Source organism: Podarcis filfolensis, assembly GCF_964270895.1.
Source record: "Podarcis filfolensis genome assembly, chromosome: 7".
Classification (NCBI taxonomy): Eukaryota; Metazoa; Chordata; class Lepidosauria; order Squamata; family Lacertidae; genus Podarcis; species Podarcis filfolensis.
Window position 1 is genome coordinate 44443809 of NC_139603.1, and position 12907 is coordinate 44456715.

Here is a 12907-nt window from a genome sequence, read left to right on the forward strand (position 1 = left end):
ACTCTGTTGTTTTTACAACCTAAAATAGGCAGTACTGTACAAAATGTAGGACTATGGTGTGTGAGAGAGATGATGTGTACTTGATGTCAAGCTTTCAGCTTTCTTTTACAAAGGTTTAACCCAAAATGGTTTGTTTTTTGAAGAAAAACAACGCATGTTCTTGAAGAAAGCGATAATAAGGCTAATATGTATCTATTCATAAAACACATTCATAAAGAAAGCACAGTCATGTAAGAAGACTGTTTTCAACTTTTACAGCCTGCCCTCTCCCAAACATCTTCAGCGTGGCTCACAGAACAAAAATGTTAACAACAACAAAAAGAGCAATGCACAAAAAGACCATGCAGCATTAAAGTGAAACCCAACATCTTAATAATAAGAATATCATTTCCAGACTGTAAGTCACAACAAATCTACTTTGGAGCAGCAGAACCACCTACTCCAATGAAACTATTCCTGAATAACCTGCTTGAACACTGCAACCCAAGAAGCAGGTGTGTGTTAGGTGGGGTGTCGAGGTGGGTTGGGCAAATGAAGCGGGGTGCAAAGGAAGATATCGACGTAAGCTTGCAGGCGACAGACAAGAGATCCCCAAACTGGTTGGTGGTTGTAGATCCAGGCGAGTGGGTGGGATGGGGGCGGGCTGAGTTGAGGGAAGTGCCTCCCCCTCGCCCCCGTCCCCTCGACGGCTCTTGGAGGCCAGCGAGCGGGTCCCCTTCCCTTTCCTCCCCGCCGCTCAGCCCCTTTCCTCGCAGCAGGGGGTCATGGGCGGGGGGGCGGCGGCAACTAGGCCACGTGGGAGGAGGAGGAGGCGGGGGAGGCGGCGAGGGTCTGGTCCCTCCTCGAGCAGCGACGCGGGGAGGCGATCATTGCCATCCTGCCGCAATTTCCCTGTGTCATGGCTCCGGTTTCCTAGCAACAGCAGCGAGTCCGGCCGGCAGCGGCGGCGGCAGCGTCGAATCAGCGGCAGCGGCGGCAGCAGCAGCTCCGTCGGGCAGGAGAGGCGAGCGGCTTCCCGCGGCGGCGGCGGCGGCGGCGGCAGCAACCACAACAAGCAGCGGCGCCCGGAGCAGCGTCGCGGAGCGAGCGCAGGGCGACCCCCGTCGGAAGCCGGGCAGGATGCCGGAGGGAGCGGGAGGCGCACTTGGCCGCAGGAACTGCTCGGTGCCGCGGCCGCTGGCTTCGGTGGATCCCCGGCGGCTGCCCCTAGCCATACAATCGCGGCTCCTCTAACCGGGATCTGTACCCATGAGCCCGAAGGGGCGTCGGCGCCGGAGGGGGGGCTCCGGGGGGTTGCTTCGCTTTCCGTCCGAGGTGTCCACTCGCTCTGCTGCAAAGTTTCTCCATGGTTTCTCTCTGGGCTCCGAGGAACTTGCCTGCGGCTCCCACGCCCCGCGATTCTCCCCGGTAAGAGAAAAGAGATGGAGCTTCCCCGCTTACAAAATGCTGCCATTTTGAACCGTAAACTCACCCGGGGATCCTCAGCAGCAGCAGCAGCAGCACCCCCACCTCGTCCTCCTCCCTTCTCCCCAAAAGGCTGGGCTGTAGGAATGGGGCTCCGCCAAGATCTCTCTCGGTCCCTTCTCTGCACCATCCTGTCTTTGTGGAGATCCAGGAACATCACTTTGTGATTTCATCCCCTTCCTGAAAAGTGGGGTGGGGGTGGGGAGGGACACACACGCACAGAGAGAGAGAGCCTGGCGCTTTGAAGGTTATGAAATGAGGTGCCCGGCTAAAATGGTCTCACAAATGGGCGCAGCCGCGCAGGTGACTCCCTTTCGGGCTGAAAGCACCTTGGATGGATTTGCTCCAGGAGTGAGTTTTAAATCTGGAAAGTTGAAAGGGTGGGCTGCTCTTATTCGCTGACTCTCCGGTGCAAGCTTCTTTTTCGCTGCCAGCTTTTTTAGCCCTCCGATCCGCAGCCAGGCTGGCTGCCCCTCATGCAGAGATTGTCAACAGCGTCGCTCGAAAACTCTCTCTTCCCCCCGTAGGGACTGGCAACTTTGCTTAATGACACGATGTAGGACAACAAAGCCCCAGGTATGTCAACCACAAATGTTTCATTAGCCTCTGTCCCTGAGGCAGCCCACCCTCCCAGGGACGCAATAATGTTTAAACTCTCGCTGCAAGCAGCTAACTCTTTTCCAAGGGCGAGCAGCTAATTTGTGCAGGTCAGGGTTATTTACCCAAATGGAGTGTATTTTCATTTATGCCAGAGAGAATAGCAGAGCAAGTGGCGTAACTCGCTTATTTATCTCAAGATGTTCATCTGTCTTATAGACTTGAAATACAGCTGAAAGCCTGGTAAATAGAGAGGATCTCGAATTTGGTTAACGGAACTATTAGCTGGTATAGATCACATTGGGCTATATATCTGAGTGTTCTCTAAGTCCTGAATTCTTCCAGAATTTGAGCTATTTCTCCATAGCATAATAATTACTAACAGAAGCTTTCTTTTTAGGAAACCCAATTGCAGGACTCATTCTGTTATGCTCTTCTAATACTGTTTTGCAAACATCATTTAGCATGTGTTTCCCCAGCTAAGTTAATGCGGATCTTTGTCATAGTACTGTATGGTGATTTTTTTTCATTGCATCAGAAGCTGAAGCATGCACACATGGAGATTTAATCAAGCTCTATTAATGAAGTATCTCCCCTCCCCCCCCATCAATCTACAGTCTATAATAGTCAAATCATACCAGAGAAGAGGAGGGAAGGTTAAACTGGCTGTTTAATTACTTTAAGGTGCAGTGTAAGGACTAGGAATGTTTTTGTGAGAAAATGCATGGAGTTGAAATGAATCAGAAAATTGCTGAATCTGGGGATATTTGGGAAATGGGGAGGTTTAGCTGATGAAGGAAATAAGATTATCTAGGATGCTGACTTAACCAGATTTCAAGGCAAAGGATTTAACTTTAGGCAGCATGTTGAACTGATTGCTTTTATCGTTCTTATAATCTATTTTGGACATTCTGGGGAAAGTAAGGAATTCTTTAGTATTTTCAGACTGTCCTGTTGAATACACAGGTGTTGCTTCATTATTTGAATGCTCAGACTATGAACCCCGATTTCATGTAAATAAAAACCTTGCAAATTATTTCAGGCTACTTTGTCAACAGAAGAACATGATTTGTTCCCCCCTGGTGATTCAAAGTAGTGCTCCATCTCATTTTAAATCAGGTTTAGCACAGAATCTTTCTGTTTCCATCACATTCTCACATTGATGGGCTGAAAATTCACTGGTGTTACATAACCAGTTACCTTGAACATCATACATGATTCCAATCAGGCAGATGTCCAGAGGATATCCTCACACCTTAAGCATAAAGGAGGATTTGCCTAGGTAGTAAAACAAAATAGATTCAGAAGGAGTTGCTTCAAAGAAACATTTCTAACGATGCTAGATTTTGGTTATTTCCTTTGTACATTGACAGCTAAATTTCACATTCTAGTTTTATAAAAGCACACAGCCTGTTCAGTGCAATAAATACATGCATGCCCAGTGACCTAAATAAAACAATTCAAGTTGCCTTTCTAGTATCATTTCCAACGTTTTCTACTGGAAGTGCATTTTTCTTTTGCATGGTAGATCACCATACCTAAATCCCTTGTGTAATGTAACCTTTTGGCCTCATTCAAAGAAGATGCCCTGAGGCTCATAAACAGCTTAGCGACTCCTATAACAAAACAGGAGCCTCCACATTCATAATGAAACAGTACAGATTATGAAAGCCAAACAGTCACTCGTGGTGTGATTAAGGCCACATCAGGCTTCCTTTCCTACCCTTAACCAAGGTGGGATGCATTTCCTTATTATTTTATCTTAAGATGCAAGAAAGTGCTGTATAAGGAACTTTAAAGCATAACCGAGTTGTCTCTGTAAACTACTATTGGTAGATCAGCGTAAGGTTTTGTTTTGGATTCTCTTTATAACGTAGCGCTACCTAACCCTTTCATAATCAGCTGATGCATCCATTTTCAACAAACCTCCCACACTTTACCCACAGGGTATTCATTCAGGAAAGTACAGTCTGCAAAACAAGGACAAAAGCTCCATTCTAGAGTGAGTGCTTTCTTCCACCTGGCTCTATGAGTGTGCATCTGGAGTAGATGGTTAAGCCCGTGTTAACATGGTCAGGGAATGCAGGATGGTAGAAGGAAATCAGGATTTTGCCCCTACTCCTGATTTCCATGTGTACAAATAAACGGGTGCACCCTCAGGCTGGCCCATTATTCTTAGACCTGTTCTTTCGGCTTCAGTAGTCCTGACTAGATTTAGGAGAGAGGCGAAATAGGCAAAAGCTCACAAGTGAAGTTTGGGAATTACTTAGAGTACAACCTTCCAATGAAATATTTGCATATTTATAAGGACACCCTATTATTTGTAGGGTGGAGCCAGCCTGCAGCCTAATTTTTAGTCTACATCAGAAGTGAGGAGGGATTGGTGTGGAGATTAACAGACATGAAGTATCAATTCGTTCTTATCAAATAAAATACTTGGCATTTCATGCTCTGAAACTACAGAGGAAATGGGGGACAGGAGCAATTGGAGAACCCAGAACAAACAAGGAGGAAATGAACAGGAAGGATGTGACTCTGATGGGGTAGAAAACGGGACAGCTTGAGAAGGTGTTGGAGGCTACATAAAATGAGGCTGGGACTGTGTGACGGCACATATTGCCCACCTGTGTGTTAAAGAAACCAAAATCCCTGCTGAACCACGGACCTCTTTGTGTTGAATCCATCCCAGTTTCTCAGTTCATGAAATATAGATGCTAACACGTTTTGTATTGATTCACACAGAGCCAATGGCAGTAAATCTGCAGGAGTTTGGAGGGCTTCTACAAACCTGCAGGTCCGGGATGAAAACAAACACACAACCACTAAAATAAACTTTGGCTCTAGAATGGGAACTCTCTAGCCTTTCAGATGATGTTGGATTCCTCCCATCTTCAGCTCCAGTCAGCACAGCCAACAATGAGCATTGTAGTTCAGCAAGATCTGGAGGGCCACAGGTTCCCAGTTTTTGTTCCAGCTGCATCCCCGCCCCCTGCGTGGCCACCACCCAGTTGTTCAGCACAACAGATCTTGAGAGTGTTTGTGAAGGTGTACAGCACCTTTGATTCTCTGAACTTCACCTACTGAGAAAGTAAAGAAAGTATTATTGGGTCAGGTGACCAGGGATAAGTTTTAGGTCTGCTTGCCCAAGGCAATACTTCTATGACAGCAGAGGACAAATGAAAGCCTGCTCTCTAGAGTGAAGTCAATTTAAAACTCACCCCAGCTGACAGACAGGGTATGGGATATTGGGGCTACCTTCTACCTGTATAGTAGTTGAGCAGAAGTTGGGGGAAGAGGGAAGGACCATCAGCAAACATTTTGTGCAGGACAAAATGAAGGAACATTCGCACTAGCATGCTATGGAGTTGGATTCTTGCCAGGGTGGAGATTAAGTGAAAGCTAGTTAAGAGCATGCCACGTGTGGCCTAGTGGGGAAACAGAGTTCTAGGGTAGACTCTTTATTAACAGTGTGGTCCTATATGTATCTGCTGAGAGGTAAGCCCCGTTGAATTCAAGGGGACTTACCTCAGGTTAGTGTGTGTGTATAAGATGTCACATATTTTGTAGTTAAGTATAGTTATATATTTTGGTTGTTCATAGACTGCTTTTCCACATGCATGCATTCAAACCTGTGTTTAACACAAAAAAAGCAAATAACCTGAGCAAGTTAATTTAACAGTAATACATTAATCACAAAACTGGTGCTAAACAATAGCAGCAGCACCCAACCAATAAAGGCAAGAAAAACTAAATAAACTCCAAAAGCAAATGCCTTGTCTAGCTACCTAATAGTGAGAAAAGAAGGGGTTTGCCAGATGTCCCCAGGGAAAGAATTCCACAGTTGCTGAGCCACCACTGAAAAGACCCTGCACCTGACACCTGACAAGCATATGGCCAGTGGCGGCAGACCTGAGAGCAGGGTTTCTGGAGCTCATTGAAGGGCATGGGCAGTTCAGTATGAGTGAAGGCAATCCTTCAGGCACTGGGCTGTTAGCAACCTTTAAAGGTCAATAACAGCACTAAAAATTGGGATCAAAAACAGATAGGCAGCCAGTGCAGCTTATACAAAAATTGGCATCCTCTGTTCTGATCACTGAGCAGTGGCCAGCATCGTCATGAACACATTTAGCATCAGCTGCAGTTTCTGAAGCATCTTTAAAGGGAGACCCACTTACAAAACATTATAATAGTCATGTTTGGATGTAACTAAGGCATGTGTAACCAAGGGTAGATTTGCTTTCTCTGGATATGAATGTAACTGGTAAATCAGTCAAAGCTGATAAAAGATTCTCACCTGCACACCCAAAGACAATGGCAGGTTCGAAAGCACCCCCAGATGGCACACTTGTTCTTTCAAAGCAAATACAACCCTAGCAAGAGCACACTGTCTCCCTATGTCCCCAAACAACAGTTTGCACCCGATCCATACAGCACTGCTGCTTTGCCAGCTTTGCTGTCAGCAAGAAGAGATTCCCTTTCACTAGCCCAACAACTCCCTCTCATCTTTTCTCCCCTTTTCTTTTGTTTGCAAATGCATACAGGGCCTTAATCAACCTTTTATTAATTTATGCTCTGCAAATTAAGTGCCCTGCTACTGTTCAGCAAATGCACAGATAGCGACATTAAGGCCAAGTAGTCAGTTTGGCAAGTGGGTTGCGTCTAAGTGGCTATTTTTGGGGTTAGCGTTAACAGCAATTGGCGGGCTGCTGTAGACCTGCCTCCGTCTCGCACACACGTCCTTGTGTCAGAGTGATTAGTCACTAGTGACTGAGCAGATTTAATAAATGAATGTGAAATGTAATTTGCAGTCTTAAAGGGACTATGCCGTGTGGGCGGCTTTGCAATCTGGATCGTCCCCAGGCTCTCATGATCTTTTTTTGTTTCTATTCCCCGTTTTCCTGTAGGAGCCGGAGTATCTGTAGGGAACAGTGCCCAGGGTAGCCAGCCATGATCGCCACTGGAGGCCTCTTGAGGATCTCAGCCAGAAAACAGGATCCCCTGCGGCCTCAGAGCCAAGTCCCAAAGCGCAAGCGCAAAGCCAAAAAGAAACGCAAGAACGACGTGGTGGTGGTGAAGGGCAAGCTCAAGCTGTGCTCCCTCTCCGGCCTCATTGCTCTTTGTGGCATCCTGGTGCTTCTCGTGGGAATTGCCTTGGCGGTAGTAGGCTACTGGCCCAAGCCTCTTTACCGGGCAGGGAGCACTGGGGACAGCCAGTTTTTGCCAGCACATGGGACTGCCGCCAAAAGCCGTTCCAGGAACCAGACGGAAGACCCGGGCGAATCTCACTCAGAAGGCTTGGGAGCCAACGCCTCCTTTGCGAGCAGCAAGAAGGGTGTCGCTCCTTCTCCACCTGCCCCCTCGTCCTCCTCCACTTCCACAAGCTTCCTCTTCCAGCTTTTCTCGCGGTATTTGCATTCGGACAAGCTCAAGGTGCTCGGGCCTCTCATCATGGGCATTGGAATCTTCCTCTTTATCTGTGCCAATGCAGTGCTCCACGAGAACCGGGACAAAAAGACAAAGATAATCAACTTGAGGGACCTGTACTCCACTGTCATCGATGCACATAGCCTTCGGACCAAGGATGGGGCGCCCTCAGCTCCTGTCGCCCCAGTTCCTATCAACGGCTTCATCAACTACGTGCAACCTCGAGGGCTGGAGCTGAAACCCGGCAGTGGCCCTGCGGAAGCCCTGGGGGCTGCAGGTGTGCTAGCCAAGGGCAGCTGGCACCCACCCGTGGGTGCCCCTCTGTCTCCTCCAGACTTGGTTTCCTCGCCACGCTCCTCCTCTTTCTCTTCTAGGCAGCCGCAGCCGCCCAGCTTGGCTGAGGCTGTGTACAGCATCTATCGGGAGAGAGCTGCCTTGGCCAGAACTGCTCGTAGCCCACCTTGTAGCCCCCCAGATGGCTGGGACCAGCATAGCACAGCCAGTTCCATTGTGGGTTCCTCACTCAGCACTTTCACTTTGCTGCCTCTGGCTCAGGGGGAGGTGGCGGAGGGAGAGCGTGGCGGCTGGCGGAGGCCGCTGGGGGAACGAGGGGCTAGGGAGATTCCACGGGGAGATGTGGAGCTCAGCCTGAAAGATCTCAGGAGCAGCTACCTAGACACGGGGCAAGGGTATACAATGCTGCCCAGGGCAGGCAAGCGCAAATTGGTCCTTAGACGCCAGAGCACAAGCTGCCTCCCTGATGACCGGAGATCCTTCTCCCCAGAACCCTCTCAGACTCTGGACAGTAGCACAGACCTCGAGTCCAGTCTTTTAGTAAAAGCTTCATCTTCCAGCTACTCCAAATCCCTCGATCTGGGGGACTCTCCCCCTCCGACGCCACCTGTGGACAGGAGAGATTCTCAGAGCTCTCAGTGTGATCAACACAGAAGCAATAAGGGCTACACCCCATTGGAGGAGACAGGCACCTCCTTGGAATCTGTTGCCAACACCCCAGCCCATAAAACCCAGGACTGTGAAGTGATCCCCAGTGGGGAATCTGACCCCTCTGAGGGTCCCAGCAAAGAACAAACGGAGCAGCGGCCTTTGAAAGTGCAAAGACAGTACACAAATAAAGAGAAACTTTTCATGATCTCCAGATCAAATGCCATGGCCGGGCTGGAGGAAGGAGACCCAGAGAGCAGAGGCATGATTTAAATCGGAGCGAAATGAAATGGAGGCAAGCACCAGAACAATTTGTGATCCTTCTGCCCCCTTGTGGATCTAGGAACTTGTCAACATCCAAAGAGCTTGAGGAATGTTCTTGTGGAATGGCATCAATAAATTCCTGTAGATGTATTCAGGAAAGAAAGGAAGAAAAACACCACCACCATCTAACAGGAGTTTGTTCTGTTCAATTGTGCAACTATATTCCATTGCAAGCCAAATTGTATTGCACATTGACAGCTGAGTAAATTCTTTGGATCAAAGGAATAGAACATTACAATAATTGTGGCACTTTACTGATTTTTTTAAAATTCCAGTTGCGCCCTTTCATTCTCTCTTCATCTCTCTTGGCTTTTGCCATGGCACTTAACTGCACACTCTTGTCCTAGCTTCTGATAGAGGTGACTTTCAAGTCAGAATCCGTCTCTTTTCCTTCCTTTTAATGTTTGGTTAGAATGACGAAGTACTATGGCAAAGGTGGGAGGTGGGAAACAGCTTTAATTTTTGTAAAAGTGTCGGCTGAGGAAAGATTGGAGATGCCCTATGGCCAGCAAGCTGCAATTCTACATTCCTAAATTCAAGTAATATTACTTTATGAAGTATTATTGCACATGTATGAATCAATAGCATTAATAAGCATTTTTAATTTAAATAAAATATATTTACAATGAGAAAGTAGATTTAGCTAATGTTTCATTTCTGACTAAATTCTTATTAATGAACTAAGCCTTGTTTTCAGTGTAGGACTTTGAATTATTATTTTTAAAGACAAAAAGGCAGGGGAATAGGTAGGGGTGTGGGTGGGTGAGTGTTGAATTAAGGAGAACAATGGTAAAAACTTTCTTAAACGAAGCAGAAAAAATGTGGTTGAGTTAACTAATTTAAAACTTAAAAGTCTTCTGCAGGTGGATAGAGCATCAAGGCAAAATAAAGCACTTAAATTCCATTGTTTTCAAGGAAAGAGACAGTGAACCATGTGTATAACACTTCTGAAATAAAGTAAGTTACAACACAATTCCATCTATGGTGATTCGGGAGGAAGCACCAAACTAGACATGATGTTAATTGCATGCATGTAATGAATGCACTTAAAAATAAACAAACAGAAGCCACACACACCCTCCCTGGTGCATGGGTTGTTCAGTGGCTGGGGAGAGGTTAACCCTTCCCTTCCTGTCATCCTAAAATCCTCCTCAGTTGCATCAAGACAGTGTCTTCACCCACTGTGGACCTGATGCATATCAGTGCTATCCCCAGCTGCTGTTTACACTATTATTGTTATTGTTATTATTTTATGCACTTTGACTGCATTCACACAATTAACATCAAATCTAGTCTGACCTTTGGGCGCATTGTGTTGCGTAGGCCTTACTCCTAGGACAGTGTGCGTAGGATTACAAAGGTTAAAAATGCGTAACTTTAATAAATATTTGCGCTTAGGATTGTAGCCTTGTATCCTGGTACTAGGTGCACAATTTGGAAATGTCCTACTGAAATGAAAGAGATTGAAGTCTAAATAATTTGTGAGGGACAGGGTAAGATTGCCAGGTTAACTTTTAACATGTTTTAGCAATTATGAGATGCTTTTAGTATCAGTTTCATCTCACATGCATTTACAAAGACAAAGTAGAACACCTGAGAAGTTGTCCTAACAAGCATTCTGATGCAGCCGGTACCAGCTGGCCTGTGTCTCAAGAAATATTAGCAAAGTGACACCAAAGAAGGTAAAGTGATACTAACAAGGTAAAATGCCAGTGTTTTGGATATGGTACTTAGCCCTGATTTCCATAGGTATATCCACCCTCCTTTGACATTTATTCATTGGTGGCTGTTTCATGCATGCAAGACATTCCTTAATGTTGCAGTCACAAAGTGATGAATATACATGCATGAATTCAGCCTTAGGTGGGGTTTATTAGATGGTGCTGAGGCAGACAGGAGAGGATGGCACATCATGTGTACAACCAGAGAATAGCCCAAACCACAGTATTCATGAATTATGTATATCTGTGTTTTGAAGCTATGGATATGTACTTGGAAGTAGGTTCTATCAAAGTTAATGCATTCAGTATGCTTAGATAATGTGGTGCCAGCCTATACCAGTCCATATCAAACTATACCTTGATTAAATCTGTCTATCTGGTGCCTATTTGATTATGGATTGGACAGTAAACTACATTTGAAGTTAGTATTCTGACATTTTAACTGGGATTTAAAACAGGGTAGGGCTTGGGTTTTCGTTTTGCCCATTAACATAAATCGTATGAGCAATAATGTGCAAATAAAAAAAAACTTTTTTGAAATTCTGGGGAGTGGAAATGCTAAATGTTAATTTGAGACGTCAATTATCAGTGTTGGTTTCCCCCCTCTTTCATTTTTTAAAAATCTGAAAGATCTGAGATTTAGGGCAGGCTTATGCCTTGAAACCACAGGGAACAATTATGAATGGGTTAGCTCCATAGGCAGCAGTAATATGTAAAACAGCTTGCTCTGATTATGGATAGATTTTCTGTGCCAGCCCCAAGAACAACCAAGAATATGCAGTTCTTGTGTTAACCAATAATATGTGGGTGATCAACATGATCCATTGCTTCCACATGCTGTGTTGGTCCCGCAGAGCTATATTTTTGCTGAAGCATTCCTAACAGCTTTCCACATGGTGACTGTAACCTAAGAACTGCCCCTTGGTAATCAGATTCCATTACTATCAGTTCATTTCAAATAAATACTTAATCTCAGAAATTGTATGTTAAAGTTTCTTTTTGAGATGCTGCTCCAAGGAAAGCCCCTTTCCCAATGTAGACTGACCACTAAGTAAGCTGCTCATCTGCACATCAACACAGTTCTCAGTGAAATTTATTTCCATGTAAACAGCTTAGTTCCCCTACAAGTCAATGCCAACGGATAAACGCTCGTTGTTGCAGTGGTGTACTGTCATTGTGAGTCAACCAGTATCATCACAACAGGATGAGTAATTAGTAGGTATGGTGCAATATAGTTACAAAGTGGTATGAAATTAGAAAAATGTTACAGAATTAGTCAACACAGAGCCAACTATTTTGGCACAAGCTGATGATCTCATACTACCAGCCCATTCATATGGGATTGCACCCGAGAAGCATCAGGAATCTGCACTCAGCCAGGTTGTGGTTCTGGTCTAGATGCAGATATCCAGGAGCACCACAGCAGTACATACCTTATACTCCAGTCTGTGAAGGCATCCATTTCCACCACCTGTACTACTGAACATCTGGTTTGTAGGAGAAAGGAGGGCTTCTTGAAGACTACTGCTTACCGGTACATCCAGGTCCGTAGCTCAGGATGAGAGTCAATTTGAATGAATTATGCATCTACTATGAAACTGTAAGCAATAATCACAAACAAACTGTATGTACACGGTAGTTTGAATTCTGATAAGGATTGCTTTTTTCTAATGGATCCATCCTTTCCCTCCATATATTGATAGCCTGTGTTTAGATGGATGAGTTAACAGCTTGCATTCTCCCTGTCAAATATCGGTAACATAAGAAGAGCCTAGCTGGATCAAGCCAAAGGCCCATCTATTCTCACAATGGCCAACCTGATGACCATGGGGAAGCCTGCAAGCAGAGCATGAATAAAACAGCATTCTCCCCATTTGTGACTTTCAGCAACTGGTATTCAGAGTCATGCTGCCTCAAGCAGTTGGGGTAGAACATAGGCATCCTGACTAGCACTCACTGATAGCCTTATCCCCTAGTGCTTCATTAATGGCACTCTTAAGCACATTTCTCTGAGATGCCTCCACTGAGATTGCCCTGCCCCTGCAGCTTCCATAATCTGAGTAGGCAAGAGGGTGGCAGGGACGAAAATGGCATCAGCAAACTATGAGCCCGGCCCAAGGGCTCGGCTGCTCAGTTATTTCAGGGGCAAATCTCTGCAAGAAGGTTTAGAACTATAAAAATAAGCAAGACAAAAGGAATGGATGATTGGAGCATTAGATTGCAATCCTATAGAAATTTAGGTGGGATTCAATCCCAAGGAACACAATGGGACTATTATGCACTGATAGTCTTCCTCTTATACAGTTTTTCAATTCAGGCATCTGTACAATTTTAACATATCCCTTGGGTGTTAGTTCTTGCTTTGTTAATGCTTTAGGAGAGACTAAAAAGCATGGGATGCTCTAGAGAACCACCATATCATCTTCTTCTGGGTC

At 45.6% G+C, this 12907-nt stretch overlaps 1 protein-coding gene across 2 annotated transcripts; it reads left to right on the forward strand.

Annotated features, from left to right (window-relative positions):
* Positions 1–832: 832 nt before the first annotated feature.
* TMEM200C (transmembrane protein 200C) lies at positions 833–11456 on the forward strand. 2 transcript variants are annotated; one of them, XM_083624268.1, is made up of 2 exons: positions 833–1407; positions 6966–11456. In XM_083624268.1, exon 2 carries the CDS (start codon positions 7009–7011, stop codon positions 8698–8700), a length of 1692 nt encoding a protein of 563 aa, XP_083480394.1. In that variant the 5' UTR covers positions 833–1407; positions 6966–7008; the 3' UTR covers positions 8701–11456. The 2 variants fall into 2 exon arrangements, with proteins under 2 accessions (XP_083480394.1, XP_083480395.1); XM_083624269.1 differs by having other exon boundaries at positions 837–2040.
* Positions 11457–12907: the final 1451 nt, after the last annotated feature.